This window comes from Salminus brasiliensis, chromosome 10, assembly GCF_030463535.1.
Source record: "Salminus brasiliensis chromosome 10, fSalBra1.hap2, whole genome shotgun sequence".
In the NCBI taxonomy this organism is placed as follows: Eukaryota; Metazoa; Chordata; class Actinopteri; order Characiformes; family Bryconidae; genus Salminus; species Salminus brasiliensis.
Genome location: NC_132887.1, coordinates 7912657 through 7933921, shown reverse-complemented (window position 1 = coordinate 7933921; position 21265 = coordinate 7912657). Strand labels below are relative to the sequence as shown.

General features: G+C 41.8%; 1 protein-coding gene across 5 annotated transcripts in view; it reads right to left on the bottom strand.

Moving 5' to 3' along the window:
- Window positions 1-5014: 5014 nt before the first annotated feature.
- Window positions 5015-21265, bottom strand: part of LOC140564051 (uncharacterized) — a 38549-nt gene continuing 22298 nt past the window's right edge. For all 5 annotated transcript variants that reach the window (XM_072689108.1, XM_072689110.1, XM_072689109.1 and 2 more), the window contains 4 exons: window positions 20915-21148; window positions 20232-20470; window positions 16686-16739; window positions 5015-6611 (listed from right to left, as the gene is read on the bottom strand). In XM_072689108.1, coding sequence (XP_072545209.1) covers window positions 6486-6611; window positions 16686-16739; window positions 20232-20470; window positions 20915-21148 — 653 coding nt within the window. In that variant the 3' untranslated portion in view covers window positions 5015-6485. The remainder of the gene's footprint in view (window positions 6612-16685; window positions 16740-20231; window positions 20471-20914; window positions 21149-21265) is intronic.

The following is a 21265-nucleotide window of genomic DNA, read 5'->3' as shown; positions in this document are numbered from 1 at the left end:
GAACAGATTTGATCTGTACTAGGTGTGTATGAACATATCAATAAAACTATCAAACTATAAAAAGTATCACAATACTGTATCGATTCTCAAAAACAGTATGGATTTTTATTGTGCTGGGCGGTAGGGCCAAAAATGTGTAGCGCTTTTTTTTTTATTTTAGATTTTTTTCATATTATTTATGTTTGCCAGTAAAATTGGCTTTCAAAATTGACTAATGAACTGCCTTCTTTGTTTTCTCTTCAATTTTTTTTTTTTTTTACCTATTTGAAACAATTGGTCTGTCTTTATAGGATAACAGTGGCTTACTTTACTACTAATAAACATATTTAACTGAAAGTGTATATTAGATATTTTTACTGTGCTAAATAATAGAGATTGATACATCTGTCATTACTGCAGTCTTTAAAACGTGTCTTTTGAAAGTTCATGAACTGAAGTTTAGAAAGAAAACATGTTTAAAGTTCAGTTTTGCCCCAGAAAGCCTTTAGTTTCTCAACATTACTGTAGCGTGTTCAGAACGTGCTTGGCTCGCTCTCTCTCTCTCTCTCGCTCTCTCGCTCTCTCTCTCTCGCTCTCTCTCTCTCTGTTTGTGATGTCTACATTACGCTTAACAGTGCTACATTTCGGTCTGCAAGAACTAAGAACTGTGTGTAGGAGGAATTGTAAACCGTATGGTTTGACCAAATGAACAGTCACACCGCCCAGCACTAGAGTTTGAATGAATAGTTTACATGTATCAAACAAATCAATGCTCTGGGACCTCACCTTGATTCATCCTCACCTCACTGCATGATTATGCTACTGACTGTTTACCTGCATGATTTTATCATTCTCACTCATATTTTCCACCTGAGGAGGATGGGTTCACCTTTTGAGTCTTGGTTCCTCTCAAGGTTTCTTCCTCTCGACCCGAGGACGTTTTTCCTTGCCACTGTTTTCAGTAGCTTGCTCAAAAGAGGCTCGGACCCGGATCTCTGTAAAGCTGTTTTGTGACTTTTGTTGTAAAAAGTCTGTATAAATAAAATTTAATTGAACTGATGAAAAGATTGGTGGCAGATGGGGGTTCATTTAGCGTTGTGTTTAAACCCTGACCACTAGATAGCACTGGGCCCAGCTTTCCAATTTCACACCCTAGTTCATTTTTTGTTTGTTCTTTCATTTCATTTCATTTCATTTGGTTCAGTGTGTTTTACTCTGTAAAACATCTGGCGCACTTCCGCTATTGCAAAGGTGTTCCAAAATGTGGTGGATATACAGGTGTTGTAACTTTTACCTTTCAGATATATTACACTTTTAAAAATCCAGAGATGGTGTATGTCCAAATGTTTTTAAACACCCCTTCTAAGGAATGCATTCAGCTTTTTAAAGTTGCACCCCACGTGCAAATGAGTCTTACAGAAGGAGAAAGGCCCCTAGCGTTGAGCTGTGGAGCCGTGTTCTCTGGAATGATGGTGGTGCTTCATCCTGTACTCCAGGGATGAGTTGAGGATGAGGAGGGTGATGATCCTGACCTGATGCTCTTGTTGCTGAATGCAGCGCTCCAAAGTCTAGTAGAAAGACAGTAGAGACAGTTATTCCAACACAACAAAGTGAAAGAGAAGAAGTGATCTCTTCTTCTTTGTGAATGTAAGAAGGCTGTTCTGTAGTTATTCCTAATATCTACAGTAGTTTTGTCAACATGTGTAATACAGGAAGCACCTAAAACCCCTGTGAAAGTCAAGAAGATCAAGAAGATCGTCATCCCAACCTTGTAAAAGTATGCAGTAAACCAAAACAACATGCCTCAGTTCAACACAAACACACACACACATACACAGACACACAATCTGTGTTTACAGGACCACACAATAGAGCCAGGAAGACACAGACAACATCAGCAAGATCAACAGGATGAGTCTTGTGGCCCAGCAATAAATACAACTCCTTTAAATCTGGCAGTTGTTCTTTATATTGGTCAGACATTCATGATGAATGGACTAATAGAAATGCTCTGAAATGACTTGGATGAGAATCATTTTACATTGACTTCCTTTAAACTGTAACCAAGGTGTTTTCCTTCTCCTGTAGAGTGTTGACATTTTGGAGATACAATGTTTTTGTGTGACAGTTACACAGTGAAGAGAAATGGCATTCCTCTGGGAGCGAAATGCAACACAAAACAAGACTAAAACAGCATCACATTTCCATGATGATGTAAGAAGACTTTATTCCAAGATAGTTATTTTGGGGCATCATGAAGCGTTCAGAGTATGAAGGACAGCTGGTGTGTTCAAACAGTGAAGAAATGCAGTTGGAGAGTAACATGGGTTTCCCTTGGTTCTCCTCAATGCTTCCGTCTCCTTTTTCCCCTCCTGCTGTGAGCGGGTTGCCACTGTCAGAAGCAGACAAACACTGATTATCTTCATCTACAGTGGCATCTGTCATTCGATATGCATATGGGATATATATGGGATATATTAGGCAGCATGTGAACACTCACTTCTTGAACATGATGTGTTGAAAGCTGGACAAACGGGCAAGCAAAAGTCTGAGGGCCAAATTGTGATGGCTAGACAACTGGGTCAGAACATCTCCGAAACATCAGACAGGTCTTGTGTGCATTTTTCTGGTATGCAGTGGCCAGTACTTAGCTAAAGTGCTCCAAGAAAGGACAACTGGTGAACCGGTGACAGGGCCATGGACACCTAAGGCTCATTGATGTGTTTCATGAAGACTCCACTTTTCAGGAATGAAAGGACCTACTCAATATTAGGCAGGTGGTACTAATGTTATGGCTGACCGGTGTATATACATCTTAATTGCATGAATACCTACGCTTTGGTTGAACATTCATAGTGTAGCTGAAGCTGTTTAACGTACAGAGGAGATCATAGTGAACACAATACACAGGCTGCCTTAGCTGTTTTAATGCTGGCGTATTTGGATTGACGAAATGGTTTAAAGTAGAGGGCTGTCTGTCAGAGACTCTTCACTAAAATAGCCCAGACTGAAAGTTTTCGAAGACATCCTGCTTGTAAGACCAAACAATGGCTTGTGTAACCGCATTCTTCAAGAGTATCTTTTAATCAAGCATCACCCACCCACCTTAATTGCGCCAATCCTGGCTTCTTCTTTTTTTTTTTTTCTCTTCTGGGCCCCTCACTGCTGCAGAGCATTGACGTCAGCCTTGGTGCTCTCTCATTCTCTCACTCACAGTCTTTCTCTCACTCACACACAAACACACAGCTTATCTCTCTGTTTGGGATCTGGCATGGGCAGCCCTGAGGAATCAGCCCACGCTAAAACCAGTGTGGGGCTCTAGGGAGGGTATGGAACTTACACTGCTGGCAGGCTCAGGCTTATTGCCATCCACACACAGACGCAGGATGAAACCAAACACACACACAGTCATTTGCATACTGTACACCCTCACAGGCATCTAGGTCTATGGGCAAAGAAAGCAAACCCAAGTTCATAAGCTCAGGACAAACCATATATTTACTTGAGGTCAAAAATAATGTCTCTTATGTTTAGCAAATGTTTGAATGCGTTTGAAAGGATCTATCCCTTCTGTAAGGTGATAAGGTGATTGGATATTGCAGCAAGACAATAGAAGGTAATCTGGTAAGGCAGTGAGGTCCAAACTCAGTCCTGGAGGACCTGGATCATGCCAATTCTAACTGTTGGCTAAAGGGGTAAACCATCATTGTGCTGTGGAGCAGTATATGTGTATTCTCTGGAATGATGGAGCTCTTTCAAGACCTTCAGGATGGGTTGGAGTGGTGTAAAGAATCTCACTGTTAAAAGGATAAGATACTTGAATTTTTAGAGATTCTTTAATTGGAAACCGTGTAGCAACCTCTTACAATGGTTCAAGGAAAAATCTGAAGGACGAAAGCCTTTGCAAGATCTTCATTTTTATTTATTTCAGTGAGAAATTTAATTTCCTTGTAGTTGGATACAAATATTGTAGCCTAAAGATTCTCCAAGAACCTTAGAAGAAGGATGAACTTAAAACTGAGGAAGGTTTGAGTTCTTGGATGAGGCCTATATGAGGAGTATAAAGCCCCCCTCCAGCATTGGTCTGTGGAATAGTGAAACTGTGTTCTCTGGGGGGGGTGGAGCTCCTTCCAAGAGCTGTAAGATTAGTTAGAGTGGCGTGAATGATCTACTTCAGTGTGAATGATCTACTTTAGGTGCACCCATTGCTGACAAAGGTACTGCATCTCCATAGAAAAGCACTGGACAACAGAGCAGGACACTATGGAGCAGCCCAAGGTCATTCCACCTAATTCCAGCTAAAGTGTCTGCTAGAGGGGTATAAAGCTGCCAGCACTGGGCTGTGAAAAAGTAGAACCATGTTCCCTGAAGTAACGGAGCTCCATCCAACACCAGTGGTATGAGTTGGAGTAGTGTTTGTGATCTAGAATGAATCATACAGCATCAGTACCAGACCTACAAATTGCTCTCATAGATGAAAGCAAGCAAATCCTCACAACAAATGTTCCAACATCTAGTATAAAACGTTCTCTGAGGAGTAGAGAGTCACTGCAGTAAAGACGTGGGCAAATTTCCCATTAATGCCCTTGATTTCAGAAGAAACACTGCAAGAACAGGCATCTTCACTCATGCGAACTGTGTATTTTTACAGTCCATCTATTCTTCAGCTGTGCAGGGTATAAACATGGTTACAACTCCGTGAGATCAACAAGGGCGTGGCAATTTTGACCCAGGTTAAGCTCCCTTTTGGTCCAAATCCTAGGTCTGTGCTCTCCTCTGGGCCTTGCTCTGTGGGGTCACTGGCTGTAGATCCTAACCCGAGCGCAGAAGGACAAGTTGACCGCTTTCTCAACTCCCTCAGCTGGAACAGAGGGCTCACTCACAGAGCTCAAATCAGACAACTGTATCTCCACCGACACGCATGCCAGGCTGAAGAGGCATTACTCAAGTTACAAAATGAGGGTGAAGAGTCATCAGGGTAGTGTTAGCATGAAAAGCCCAAGCACAAGTGCAAGTATTACAAAGTCCACACTGCTGGAGCCAAGAGATGTTTATTTCTCTCACTGGAACATGGGAAGAGGACAAGTGGCTTTTCACATGTTACAAACATGTACGTTCTGTCCAAGCTGAAGGTGCATATCGTATTTGCTCACATGGATACATTCGACTGGGACTCCCAGCGGAACCCATAACAACTCCAAAAAATAATAAAAATAAAAGTAGTTCCTTGTAGTTATCCTATGCCTTGCAAAACATATTGAGTGTAGGCTACATTCAGCGAAAGGTTAGGTATGCTGTTGAATACAGTACATAGTTAATAGAAACCTATCTTACACAATGTGATTACTTATGCAATATACCGCACACTAGAACATGTTGCCCACGTTCTCGGCTTGTTTTTTCACCAAAACAATAGGTTTGAGTTTTAGAGGGTGCAGTAAGGATGGAGAAAACCCAGAGGATGTTCAGGACGAAACATAACGAGAAGAGCTGATTGACTTTGGTACTTAACTGCACATGATCCAAAACACAATCAAACATGGCAAAGGAGCTTTTATACTAATGGAACTCCAGTGACAGTCAGGTTTAGGCACATCACACTGTGTATGCTGTCTGATGAAACAGCGGTCAGACTTCTGACTGTTCAACAGATTGCTTGCATGCTTAAATGCGAAGTCTAAAGCTGGACTAGTACCATGATCCAGGCTTATTATTTCGTCTGTATATGTATTTTGTCAAAGAACAGTACACATTAGACAAGCACTAAAGCAGTCACCAGATAGTCCTGATCTTCAGATCACACAATCAGTTATAGAAATCAGTATTTATTGAATAATTAGACCGCTGACCAAACCTAAAAAGTAAAGAAGCCTTATCTGTGAGATTATTACCTAATTCTCCTATGGTTATAAACCTCCTGGCCTCCTGGTCACTCTGGTGGTAATACCTTTCGAGATAAGAAAAACACTCCAGAAGTCCAATCAGCGACTGACTGTTTCCAATCAGAACCAACACCCTAAACAACAAATGCTCCCAGTCCTGATCCTCCACATGATCTTCAAAGTGTGAAGATGCGTATGACTAAAATGGCAATGGAACAAATGTATACCTGAAACCTCGAGAAGTGGCCAGTGGCCACTGACCAAATTATGCTGGTTTATTATCTCTTGTTGATTGTGGCCCTGTCGTCTGCAGTTCACTACAGTGGCCATGGCCTTGTCATTGTAGCAAAGGGCTTTCCTGAGAATAGGGTCAAAGAGCCTAGAGAGGGTGAGATGGCTTCAGACAACGTTGCCCAACTCCCTGCTCATCCTGTTCCTCCTGTTCATTTCAGCCATTCTCTCTAGACGTCCTGTTTTATTAACAACTCTCAACAGAGGGACTTTGTTCAGGCTTAAATCCTGCAGAATAACAGGACAACAACATTGTCTTTTGTCCTAATGTGGGAAATTTTGGTCCAACAATCTTTTGCTGTTTAGTCTTGGAAAAGTTTCCAGTCGTTTTCCTCAAGCACACGGAGGTTCCTCGCTGGAGAGCAGGGGGCTGCATGGCGGGGCTGTGCTCAGAGACCGGAAGGCATAGATGGACGGGTCAAAGGAGTATCTTGGTTGGTGGCGGCTGCTGCTCAGGTTCTGTGGAGAAAAGAGAAGATGGAGAATGTGGTAAAGCTAAGTAGAAAGCAAAAAAAGCATCACAGAGAAGATCCTATAAAACACCCTTCATGAAATTTAATGCCCACACTATCCTCCCTGATCCAGACTGGCTCAAAACAGCAGGGGTTTAGCTTTAGCATTAGCAAAACTGCTTGAACACAAATATTCGGGCAAACCCTTATCAGCTCAAATCCCAACGTTCAGCACAACCTCCAAAAGCAACAACAAAGATTCTCAAGACTCATTTGGATGTGTAAATCTGATTTCTCAGCACACAAAAGTAAAGATACACTCTATGGACAAAAGTTTAGGGACACCTGCTAATTCATTGTTACTTCTGAAATGAATAACAAATTAAATAAAAGAGTTCCGTAATAATAGTGGAATAGAGGTCTGGGAATATATAGAAGCATGCACTAGGGATGTCCCAATCAATCTTGCTTTTGTTGGACTGACTGTCCAGTAGGAAAGACTTTCTACTAGATTTTGGAGCACTGCTGTGAACACCACCCCACATCATCCTAAAAGTATTGGATGGAGCACAATCATTCCAGAGAACACAGTTAGATCCACTGCTCCACAGCTCAATGCAGGGGGACGTGATGCCCCTCTACCTCACGTCTGGTATTAGGCAGCATGGTGCCAACAGGTTCGTGTTTATCTGCTTCAGAGAGTGGCAATACTTCTCTACAGGGACTAGACAAGCTGTGTGTGTGTGTGTGTGTGTGTTTACACATCTGTGTCAGCAAAGAGTGTAACTTAAAGTAGCTGAATGCATTAATCAGAAGGGCTGTCCACAAACATCTGGACATATAGTTAGTGCATAAACCTAAAGTCCAATTCTGAATTCTACTGGAAGAGCTTATTAGCCTGTTAGCAAACATAACGTTGCTGACCAGGTCAGCCTGTACCAATGTCCTGTTCAGTTCACGTTGCAGTTGAAAGTGCAGCGTGTGCAGTTGTGAAATCCACAGGGTGTTCATTCTGTTAGCTAGTTATGGTCGTTACAAATTTCCGCCAGCCCTGCCCTAGGAAGGATGTACTCACTTACACGTTGTTACTAAGGCTACCAATGTGGATGTGGGTGCAACGTCACTACAGTGAGATTTGAACCCTTGGAACTTGAAATCTAAATGCTCAAGTCTAAGAATCTGGTTTATCCTGCAGTCTGAACCAGGACTTCAAAGTGTTCTTCACCCAGAGTTCTTGGATGGAGAATGCTGTGTGTATTCTCTAACAGCAAAGCTCTAACAGTTTTAATATACTGCAGTCATAAATGGTCAGGATTTAGGCTACATACCTAATTTGTGGCAACTGGCTCTGCATGTGGAAAGCATCAGTAACATGGTGTGTGCTTGGTTCTCGGGTGGACTAGAGTTACCTTAAAGCCGTGCCCAGACTTCAGAAAGCCTGGCATGAAGGGCACGGCCTCATATTTCCTAGAATTTGTCTTCTGCACCACCTGAGCAAACAACTGCCCTAACTAGACTGAGGAACACATTCCACATACACACCCCCACATCCCTGAGAACATTACTTAGAAATATCACCTCTGGGTGTTTCTTCATGTTTAGTAAACTTTCATTCAGATGTCCAGTGCTCTACACTCTTTATTAAAAAGGGTTATTTAATCATTGCAATAGTTCAATGCAGAACTATGACAACTCAAAGAACCATTTGGACGCTTAAATAGTATTTTGTCTGGTTAAAGGATTCTTCGGATTGGTGGATGTCCTGATCCAATCCTTTGGAATGGATCAGGGCCAAGACAGGCATATTTAAATGGATCAGTTATTGGCTATTTTAATCCCAATTCAGTTCTGAGTATTTGTTTTAACCACAGCGTTCAGAGAGTCATCTGGTGTCCTCAAGGCGTTATTACTGTCCAGCCAGCTGCACCAGCAGTGATGACGTTCTCAGAAGGTAAATAACGGAGTTGAGAGTCTGCAGTGTGGAGCTATTTTACATTGGAACCTGAAAACAGACCATAATATCTGACCCTTTATAAAACTCTCACTGAAACGCTCCGTTTTACCAGCGGGAGAACCACAGAACCGCTCACTCTCCTTTCTCTGTTTATAAACCAGCGATGAAGAACCCATTCAGAACCGAGTGGAGGCTAACACTAAAGCTAACACACATGCACACAGTAGACCAACAACTACAGATACCAGTCCAGAGTGTATACCACCACCCCCCCCCCACACACACACACAAAGTGACCCGACTCCAGTGTTGTAAAGGAGGTTGCTGGGAGCTGATTGGTCAGGGAGGAGAGTCAGACTGGATTATAAGATATTAAACACTATAAAACAGTGACTTTAAGAAAAGTGTCTACTAAACTAAATCAGTCAGTCCAGAAAGTCTGATTATAGAAACAGAGAATGAAAATAAAGGGATTTTACTGAACAGATTAATCAGCAGCTCATCTGATCTAAACTGTGGGGCTGGATTATTTATACACACACAAAGATCAGATCAGTATCGGCTGATACTCAGCCTCAGGAGACTCAGATCGGGACATCCCTGCATGGTTCTATATGTTCCCAAACAGGGTTCCACTATTGTTATGGAACCCTAATGCTGTGGATTTAACCCATCCGATCTACTTCACCTGGCTAGTGATCTCCTGGCCAATTACACAGACACATTTTCTGCTGGTTATATAAGAACAAGCAGGTATTCGTGAACAACAAAGACGGGATTAGAAATCCCAGACAAAGACAAATTGCCATTACAGAGCGGAAGTATGAAGATCAAGTCAAACAAGGCCTACGCCCCCCTCTATACCCCCTGCTATACCCGACTACAAAAGTGTGCACTGCATGTAAATAAAGCGTACCTGAGAAATGTTTCGCCAGCTGCGTCAGTAAAAAATAGACCAGCCTTTTTTGTAGATTCTAAAAGAAACGTTCATCTGAGAATGGCACTCTAATACAGAAATCTTGCTCCTTCTTTCCATGGCCAAGGGGCTGCTTCTAAAATTAGCAGCTCTAAGCCATTTCCCTCCCTTACAGGAAATGGTTTTGTGTGATTTGGCAGTGAGGCAGCACTTTCTCCAGCCCTGTTTAGTGTGGGAGACTGGGGGGTTATGTGCGCTCACTCTCTGCAACCAGGAGTGGCCCCGAAGGATAAGGCTTTACCCGTAGAGAGACTGGCTGGGGCTGGGGGTCCTCACTGCACAGATGTGGTTAGTTCCGTCTTGGCCGACACCACTGTAATACATCTAGTTGCAAAATGCCTCCAATTATTTCATATTAGGTATTTTGAAAACAGGACCTACCTCTGGCTTTTTAAACATGAAAGGTACCAAAGATGATTCTTTGGAATAATACCATAAAGGAACCACTGGTTTTGCCAAAACACCTTCCATGGCTCTTTAAGGAGATGCAGGATATGTACATAAATCAGATGTATGATGTATATCTTTTTAAAAAAGATAAAAGATAAAAAGCTGTTATTGCAGTTGTTTTGCTAGAATATTGGAAAGGGCGTTGCTATGGTACCTAAAACAGTTAATAAGTGGTTTATCTGGGGTTACAGATGGTTGCTAGAATTGCAAGACAGTTGCTGGGGTATCGGAGGTGGTTGCTTGATGGTTGGTTGATGCTAATACGGTATTCCAGGCGGTTCCTAAACATTTGCTATGTGGTTGCTATGGTATCCCAGGTTTGTTTGTTTTTTTTCTTTTGTAGATTTCACAAAAAGGTTTTTGGGAAGGTGCTAGGGTGATTTGCTATAATATATCCAATGACTTGGATGTTATTGTTTTTCAGTTCATAGCCATAGGGAGTTTCTATTAATAAAGTAGTGGTGAGGCTTCACCTATAAATCCCCTCCCGCCTCCCACGAAAAGTCATAATTGGTAAGAAACAAATAGATTAACTGAGCGAACAAAGACAAGACAGATCCAGACATATAACAGACGCTGATAAACTGAACAGATGCAGAGAAACATGATTTGAGACGCTGATCAGACAGTGACAAACATGGACACAGGTTGCAATTTTGCACGCTGTAACCCTGAGGTCTGAAAATGTTACAGTTAATGAGATTAAGTAGTATTTTATTAGATAAGTATCTTTGTATTCCATTAAAGAGAGTGTGGAAATGGGAGACAGAGAAAAAATCTCCACAGGTTGCTGAGGTTTGGCTATGTGGTTGTTATAGTACTGGAGGCAACTTCTGGGGTATAAACCCAAATTTATTAAAACAAGTAGCCCAGCCACCCTCATTTTGGCATGTTGGTATTAATGGATAAATCTATTGGCTCATTCTAGGTAGGGATGCACTGATTTGATCGATGCATCCCTAGTTATAGGCCAAAACTAAAGATTTAAATATCGGTATTGGAAAAGAAAAAGTGGTATTGTACCATCCCTATACTTATATAATATCAACATCAGCAGGGGTTCCTGCATGGCAGGTTTGCACCATAGGACTGATCCAAGTTCTGACCTACCACAGGTCACAGCAGAAATAAAAAAAAGCTCATTCACAGGATTCAAATCAGAGGATTATTATCCCACTCAGTCCTAATAGATAAACAGAATTCTACCAAAGGCTTCTTTAGCCACAATGAGATATCTGCTTTCTCCATTCCCCTTACTGAAAACTGTCCACAGAAAACCTGGGAAGTGTGACAAGCTAATACATCACATGTGCAAGCTGGGTTCAATGTATTAAATCATTGAACCTTGTCTGAAATAGTCCTTAAGTGTCTCACTGCCCACATTACAGGGCTAAAGAGAAGCGGCGGGGTGGAGTGGGAGTGGGGGGGGGGGGGGCTATCAGGTTTCGAGCGAAAGCAAAAGTTAACTCGTTTTACATATGAGCATCTAAGCCTGGCATGAGCTAAAAAGCACTAGCATTGATAGAAATGAGGTGAGCTGGCCCAACATGGAGCCAGACTCTTTATCCAGTCATATAACTGCTTGGTTCCTTCTCTGTGGGACCAGATTTAATCATCTTCACTTAATCATAAAATGCATGAAGAGGTATAAACTTTTATGGCTGTGCTACAGAACTCCACCCCCCTCTAGCTGCAGGCTAAAGGTGCAAATGTACCAAAGTGTGCATAAAACATTTCAAGCTAATCCCCTCGTTTTGTCCCTGCCAGCACTAAGTGCTCAAACAGCATTCGCTGGGCCCTATCTGAGCTCACTGTTGGTCATTGTGCACAGCTGTAGCTACAGAGAAACGGCAAAAACCTACTGCCTATGACTCTCAACACCAGGGATTCTTTTAACATTTGAATGTGTAGGATTTTATCCAGACACTTAGACATGTTTGATGATATATGTGGTTGTAAATGGTGCCATTTAAAGGAGCCAAGGAATGCATTAACTGGTGTATAAACAGTAAGTATATATGCATTGGTTGGGATGCAAAATGCTCAGATGTGCTTTTGTAAAGCTATTTACAACCCTGTTATTGACCTCAAACTGAAACAGATTTTCTTTTTATGGTGAGCTTGTAAAAAACAAACACACATTTTTTTTAGGCTGGTTGGCATCCCTGTGACAGCTCAGGGCTGCATAGCTTAGCCTTGACTAGCCTAGCTTTTTACACTGTAACTAATTATTTAGTGCAAATATTCCCGAGTCTTATGGAAGAGTCAGTTGGCACGGTGTGCAGTTAGCTAGCAGAAGAGATTGGATGCTACCCGGGTACTAGGCTAAAACCTTACCCTGCCAGACCCTACACTCACTTCAACAGCTTCCCTGCAACTCTTCTTCGGCCGCAAGCATTAGCTTAAATATTTTTCACCCAGCTTCTGTTTTCTTACTAATTAACCGTTGCGTTTAGCCTCATTTACAGCACACTGAAATTTTTAACTGTATGGCCTACTGCCTACTGACCATGGTCAATGATCACACCTAGGCATCTGGGTGCAGCCTATAAAAGTAAAGTGGGTGGAAGGGGTGTGGCTTATACTCAGCACACAAGAACTCTCACATGACCGGGCTTGTTATCATAAAATGGCTTAGAAATTCTAGGGGTTGTGCTTTTGGAGGTTGCTTTGTTCTGTGTGATGCAAACCAGCCTGTGTAGTGTATGATTAGAGTTCTGTAGAATGAAGACTTCTGTAAATAAGACCTGAATTAAGCGTCATGTCCCATTTCCATAACCAGCTTACAAAGTAACATGCCAAAGATGAGAAGCTAAACTTGCTCCTGCGTTTGTGTCGCAAGATGTGACGTCATTACACCAAGCACTTTTACGGCTCTGAGCCCTGGATTACTACACTACCATTCAAATGTTTGAAATTACTTATCATATTAATAACTGCTAGCTATATTTAAAAATAATTAATATAGGCAATTCAATATAGGCAGCAAGTTCTTGGAAAAGCAGGCAATTATTTGATGATAAATAATATACTGTAATATATTACTACTTATTGTTATTGCTTGTTATTTGCCCTAAGATTTGGATATCATATTTAATAATATGAGGCATTCAGGATATTGTACTTTCATTATTGATGTTCTACAGCTTTCTCAGTCTCAGCTTATCTTCTACAGTTCTGTTCATCATGCAGGACATCTAAGATTACTTCATTATTTTACAGCTGCCTACACATTAGTTCAATGGTGAATCCAAACCTCCAGCAAGACTGGACAATGTAGAGGTTCTTCCCACTAAAAAAAATCCTGTTTAAAAGGTTTTGCTGCAATCACAATGTCTTTTAGTCCTTACCTGAACAAACTCATCAACAGAAACAGCGTCCTAAAAGCTCAGTGGAGCTGCTCTGCAGGTGCTTAGACCTCTAATCCACCTAGCCAAACTTCCTTCTCTAGTCTTTTGTCCGTCACAGTAAATAAGATACCTTCACAGTTAAAGTTCTGTCCATGGGAACATGCTAACCCCTCCACCTTCACGTTTGCCTCGTCAACAAGCCCGGGTGCAGTCTAAGCGCCGATGGGGAGATTGTTTGTCTGCTCTGGTTTCAACTACTGATTACTCCTCTTTTCCTCCCTCCCCCTTTCACTTTCCCTTCCCTCATCTCCCTCTTGTTCCCCAGCCCTAAACCTTACAACTCCCACTACACACTCTCTCTCTCTCTCTCTCTAGCCCCCATGACAATCGCTCATCTACCCTAACGGGCCCCCTGGTAACTACAACCCCCTCTTTCACCTGGAACATAGCCAGGGGGGAAAAAAAAGAAAGGGAGAGAGAGAGAGAGAGAGAGAGAGAGAGATACAGTGAACGATAGAGGACAGAGCAGAAGCGAGGGGCCCATCCTCAGCATGTGAAGAGGAAGAAGGGCTAGATTAGTGAGTGAGGGAGAAGTCATCAGCAGACAGATGGTGAAGAGCGGATGGGACCAAAATAAGAGAAACTGGTCCAAAGACCTTCTCTATTAAAACTCAAAGGCTTCTCCTCTTCTCAGTGCAGAGGATGGAGTGATAAAGAGCAGAAATAAGGAGAAGCTGACTGAAAACAACAAGGCAGGCGAGTTAGATAACAAGCATCTATCTCTCAGTGTCTCCATGTTTCTCTCCATGACTACAGATCACAGAACCTGCAACAGCAGGCACTCTATAAATGGAAAATGACTTCATCCCCACACAGAGAGAGAGAGAGAGAGATAGAGAGAGAGAGACACACACACACACATTCAAGGGCTCTCTCCATCACTTGTTCCTCTTCTCCTCTTCACCTTAATCGAATAAAAAGGACATTCGATCCCTTGTAGATGAAATGGAGGTTCTTGGATGTGCCGAAGAGAAAGGTTTTACACAACAATTACGTTTTCAGCTGATTAGCAAAAAGTAAGCAGAGCGGCTGTGAGTTCAGAGGAACTCTGAGTGAAAATCTGGACATTCAAAGGAAGGGCAGAGGCCTTCATTATAGTAATAACAACATTCTCAAAATGGGAGAGGTTGTTTATTTGGCGCATGTTGACATAAACGGGTTTGTGCTTCAATTGAAAATGTGTGTGTGTGTGTGTGTGTGTGTGTGTGTGTGTGTGTGTGTGTGTGTGTGTGTGTGTGTGTGTGTGCGTTTGTGCGTTTGTGTTTTAGGGCAGTTTTAGGGCAAAAATGTCCAGACCAGAAAATAACAGAAGGAGCCAAAAAATATGTCTTGACTTTACAAGAGCTACAAGAGCTAGGCCTATAATGCTAAAAACTCAGCTGTACTTGCAAATTGTTAGACCAATAGAAATGATTTAAAATGACCTGGTATAAATCTTTTTACATTGACTTCTATTAAAAGTTGCCATTTTGGAGAAAAAAGGATTTCAGCATCATGTGACAGTTTCCATCATCAGTTGCCATTTCCATTACCAGCCTACAAAGTAAAATGCCAAAGAAGCAAAGCTAAACTTGCTCCTGCGTTTGTGTTGTAGGATGTGACGTCAATACATTAAGCACTGTTATGGCTCTGTGCTGAAAGTCAATTTCAGTATTCACACAAAATGCACATATGTGCTGAACCTCAAATCATAGGCAACTACACTACCATTCAAATATTTGGAATTTTTAATTGTTCAATAATATTTGTTGCTATATTCAATAATAATTCATACAATACAGACAGCAGGTTTTGGGGAAAACAGGCAACTATTCAATGATAAGTAACATACTGTAATATATTATTATTTATAGTAATTGCTTGTTATTTGCCCTGAGATTTTGACACTAAATTTGAAATATGAGGCATCCTGGATATTCAATGTTATTGTACCTGCCTTCTTACTCAAATAAATGATCAAAATGGGAGAAGTTGTTCATTATAACTATATTATTATTATTATTATTATTAGTAGTAGTAGTACTGTATTATTACAATAAAATATAGTTACATTGATTATTACAAAATTCAGGAGGTTTCTTGTCTATCCTGTAAAGTCCTTTTAAAGATATGAAGTTTTGTACCATGTGCATATGCATGTGACCTTGGGCCTTGCTGTATAGCTTATATTTCTGCTGAAGGCAATATAACCAGCATATAATTACCAACTTGGCCACTTCTAATATTACTGAATAACTTGTTAATGAGCTCTAGATTTTGCACAGACAGTTAACATACAGTGACTCTGCATGTTTAATTGGTTGGAAACGGAAATATTGCAGAAATTTGCACATTAACATCCTGCTTCTGCTTCTGTCCATATTACTCTATACTGGAGAACAGATCTGTGATGTACTGTCTCTTTAATATACATGAAGCCCAGAATTCATCACCAAAAATATCCAAGTTGATATTTTAAATAAGTACATGTGTAGTTAATTAGTTGGTAAAGTTCTGTTCTGCAGTCTTTTCCAGTGTATATATTTCTGAATGAACCATCTATAATAATGATTGTACAAAAGGAATATTTAAACAAGGGATATAAAAGTAAAGAAAAGCAATAAAAACATTTCTTTAAAGCTGATGAGAGTAGGTAAGAACTACAATTTGAAAAACATCGGCACTTAAAGCATTGCAATATCAAGTGTGTGTGTGTTTGTCTGTGTGCCTGACTCATCCCACTGCCTCCAGCAACCTGATCTGCAGCCTCCCGATCACCCATGTGTGCACCTATTCCTGTGCCATGCTTGGTGGGCAGCAGGAGTTCGTGCCAGGCTGCTAGTGACGTCACACTGTCAACACCCAGCTCGCTCCTTCTGGACTGGCACAGGCACTGCTAGAGAAACACCACTTCCTCTACCACCATTCTCAGGGTCAGTGAGTGTGTTCTGACTGCAGTACCCAGCCAACAACCCAGACTCATGGCTGTTTAACTAATAACTACATCATTCGCCAAGAGAGAAGAAAACACTAATAAACGACTACAGTCAAACCGTTTTTTTATTTTCCTAGCCTGAAAGAGATGTGAAATACAACAAACACTTCACATTATTTTCTGCCTGTTCCGATGGGAAGACCCCAGAGTCTGAGCAGCATGAGGTCATTCGACAGCCCGTTTATTTGACTGGAGAACCATTCCTAACTTAATCTCATTAGAAGTGTGCAGCCAGTGCAGTGCAGTTTGTATGTGGGTGTGTGTGTGTGTGTGTGTGTGTGTGTGTGTGTGTGTGTGTGTGTCAGAGACACACTTACCCGGATCTTTATAGTCCTCGTTTTCCCACCGCAGTTCTTTTTCAGGAGCATTTTCTGGAAGACAAAACCAAGGTAGAAATATTGCCATTGATAAGACCAACATCCCGGACATATTAACGGTCCCCTATACTCCTACACCAGCCCGTGCGGGCTTCAGGGTTTTGGGATGAGTGCACATCAGAGTCTGACCAATGAAACACTTCTATGATTGCTACAGCTACACTACATAGACAAAAGTATTGGGACATCTGCCCCTTTTTTTTAATTGTGCTTTTGTTGGAGTAACTGTCTCTACTGTCCAGAGAAAGATTTCTACTTGATTTTAGGGCACTGCTGTGAGGATCTGATTGCATTCAGCAGCAAGAGCGTTAGTGGGGTCAGGATGTTGGTGATCAGGGTGATCAGGATGATGGTTGTTTTTAAGGTTAGGTTTGGATGCATTAACATTTTGTTATTTCGACCATGACGGCTTCAGCTTTCCTAAGTTCAGCTTTTATTGCCATAATAGACAAAACTACAGACAGCACGCAGTCTGATTAGCATCCTCTGTAATGATGTATACATCACGAAATCTTCAGACTGCATAAACTGTCCAAAATGAATGCTAATAAGCTTATACACATTACAGAACACAGAGCATTTTTCAGTAGATTCTCATACCCCAAACAAAAATGTTAAGGCTTGGACATGATCATTCAAACAGCCCAGAAAAGAGCTCAAAGAGAGGCAGCACTAAAATGCTTTCTCACTGCAAACTTTGTTGAGAGAGAGACTGAAAGCCCACCCAACCATCCAAATCTGGTTTCGACATCTGTCGTCCAAGCCATTCATGAAAGCAAAACAATGACCATGACCAGACCCCCGTGTACTGCATATGAGCAACTGCATATGGCTCTGGATTAGTCTGTATGGATTACTGTAATAAAGGGAAATTGGAAGGATTCATATGACCGTTGCCCAAATGCAGGTCATTATCCTAACACATAACAGCTGTCCTTTCCTATAGTGAAGAAGGCTCACCCATCTATTCATGCATTTAAATAATAATAATAATTAAAAAAAACATAGAAGCAAAGCTGTACTATTATGCAGTAGGGCCGTAGCCCGAGGGCAGACACACAGACGTGCATAGAGTAGCCGAAACCCATATTCAGGAATGAAGCTAACTGTTACTGTTGTGAAATAATGACACCATTAAAAATAAAAATACACCAGAGCCGAAATAAATATTACCAATATAGGAACTGAAGTTTATTATGTGCTATTTTCTTTTCTTTTTAATGTAAAATGTAACCAAACCGAAAGCAGATTACTTTTGTTACCTACCTATCTTATGGACAAAAGTATTAGGACACCTGCTAATTCACTGATTGACTGCATTCACAGACAATAGAATTAGTGAGGTCAAGATGTTAAATGATCATCACCTGACTTCATCCCCAAAAGCACTGAATGGAGCACCACTATCGTTCCCTAGTACACAGCTTAATGCTGGGGGTACTTTTTACCCCTCTAACCCATGCCTGGCATTAGGCAGCATGACACCAACAGGTTCATGTTTATCTGCTCCACAGAGTCCTATTCTATTGGCAGTACTTCTCTACAGAGACTAGACAAGTTGTGTATGTGTGCACATTTGCACATCTGTGTCAGCAATGGGTGCAATTTAAAGTAGCTGAATGCATTCATTAGAAGGGGTGTCCACAAACATTTGGACATATAGTGTATACATCCAGGTAAATGTGAATCTGCACTGTACATATACCAAAACCTCTGAACACTACAGTGTTGTCTATGATGTGATTACAGGACTGGCTAACAGGAGTCTCACTGCCTACTGCCTATATTGTAGGCCTATGAAACTATAGGGATAGCCACAATGATGAAGATGAAGATGTGGGCCTATATCAATCAAATCAAAGTTGATATTGTTATATTGACGTTCATCAGAATCAAAGTCTTTGGATTCTGAGGAACTGCTTGGAGGCCTGAACTTTGAAGCACATCTACATTGGATTACAAAGCGGCACTGTTGTGTTTTTTACACAAAGTCTAGCCATTCACTCATAACAGAATGACATGTGTAAAATATACCACCATCAGTCCATAAAGGCAAACATAGCTGCAAAAAAACAGCTTTTACAAATATCTGCCCACCCAGCCTACAGCGGTTTACCCCCACCTGTCCAGGTTGTCCAAAAAACGAAGTGGATACAGACAGAAAACCCAAGGGAACTTTGAATTTAAAGGGTTAAAACGAGAAGAGCTTTTGGTAGGCACTTCAGCAGGGCCCATATTGTGTTCCCTCCAACACCTCCCCTTCCACTTGAGCGAGCGTGTGCGCACACACTCACACACACACACTCTGGCCCACTGCATCTCATAATCTGCCCTTGCCACAGAATCCTCGAGACATATGGAGGCCCACAGTACGATGCCACTCTTTATTCCCCCCTCCCGCCCTCTCGCTCCCTCTCTCTCTCGCTTTCTTTCTTTTCCCCTTCTTTCTTTCTCAACATTCTCCATACAGCCCGCTCTCCATCCCGGGACAACAGCCCTGCTCTGCCCAAACTAATATTAAACATGGATTTTGGCTGCCTGGTCAGTCTCCTCCTGTCTCTGTCATTTTTCACTCCTTTACATACACACACATGAATGGACGCATACACAGTCTAGCTTGGCTTCACGGGGAGAGAAAAGGGGGCTGGGAGGGGTGAAGTGACATCTGTCATCCGTTCCCTCTCTCTCTCTCTTTCGTTTTTCCTTGTGGCTGGCACAAGATGTCTAATGTGCGTGTATGTGTGTGTCTGACAGCCTTTCAAGTCTGGCCACCCAGGAAACAAAGAGTGGTGCTCGGAACCATCATAAGTGTTTTTCTCTGAATATGCGGCGGTCTAATGAAGACTGGAGGAGGGGGTGATGGATGCGCATGTGCTGCAGGAAGAGCATAAATCCAACAAGCGAAAGAGTCACTGAAGCACAAAGTAATAATCTGACTGAATGAAGTGAATGGGTCTCCCGATTCCTCATTTCAGCTCATCAAGGCCAGTAACAACAATGGTTTTGAAGTCATTCCAGTAGTCGACGTTAAATAGTGGTTTCGAAAAAGAAAACAACACACACCCGGAGCTGGAAGTGGACAATGAAGATCTAGTGATGTTTATAGAGTCACAGAAGATGTATTCGTATGAAATATGTTTGGAGTAACATATTGACTGCTAGAGTTAGGAGCAGGCTTCCTGGAGCAATTTAACCCTCACATCTGGGATAGTTTTGCTTCCCATTTGCAGAAAATTTAGTTTGTTAATGAGACTGCATTAAAACAAACAAAACATTAGCCTACAATCTTCCATGATTGTGTAAAAGTGTCAAATAATCAACGATTATGAATCACTCAATTATCACATTACTTATGTAGCTACTGGCTTTTAAATTTAGCATCAGGTTGCTAAACAGTTAACATTTGCTAACTAATGAAGACAATAAAGATGAACACATTATGCAGAAATTCACTATTTTAACTATTTTTGAACTTTTCCTGCTAACCTGCTGCATCTTCTCCAGGTCCAAGCTGGGTCTTCCAGGTTCTCCTGTGTAGGATGGCCGGTGCCTCCAATAGGGCATGGCGGGCTGCTCAAAATGACTCAGGATGATGGGCCTGGCAGAGAGGCGGGTGGCGGTGATAGTGGGTGGGGGTTTGAGGCCTCTGGGCGGAGAGGAGCTGAAGAGAACAGGGCTCGGGGAAGTGGCACTCAGACGAGCTCCTGCATTTGGCTCACACAGGTCTATTAAAATCACAATTAGAAAACTTCATTGTCCTTCAGGTTTACACAACAAAGCCCTAAACCCGTAAGCCCTCAGCTCACACTTCAGGCCCTCACTCACACACAGACCATATATATATATATATATATATATATATATATATATATATAAGTTTCATAAAAGTTATTGAATATTAAGTAAATGAAATTAATAACAATAATAAGGTCTTTATGTGACAGAATAACTGTCCTTTTTCACCATTTGGGAAAAAATATCTATATTTACACTGTGAGCATTTTACAAAGCATGGCCCAGTAGAAATGGCCCAAAAAAGTCCATTAACAGCTATTCAGAACATTTTATGCCATTCCAGAGATACAAGGTTTGAAGACAGTCACATAGACAGATATATCAGATTTGCATATAAGCTCCAAACTTCCACTAGTACACAACAGATTCACTACCTTTCACCTCCTCGTCACTGGAGGCGCTGCTGAGTTCGCTGTGTCGGGGCCATTTGCGGCTGCCCTCAGTGCCGGTGGCCCCTGCTATGCGCTCCAGTTCCTCCTCTGAACTGTGGCGGTCCATCGCGGGCTCCAGGAGCAGCCTTAAGCGCCGCAGGTGGGCTGGAGATAGCAGACCCTGGTTGTGCTGCTGACTCGTGGCCAGAGGGGTCAGAACACAGTTCCTCCTGCGCTCTGAGGGATGAAGATGTGGTAGATGTGGTCAGTTTACAGAAATGACTGGTTACTTTGGACAACTGAATGATAAGTCTAGGTCTAGGATAAGTCTAACCATAAGTGTAGAGAACAATA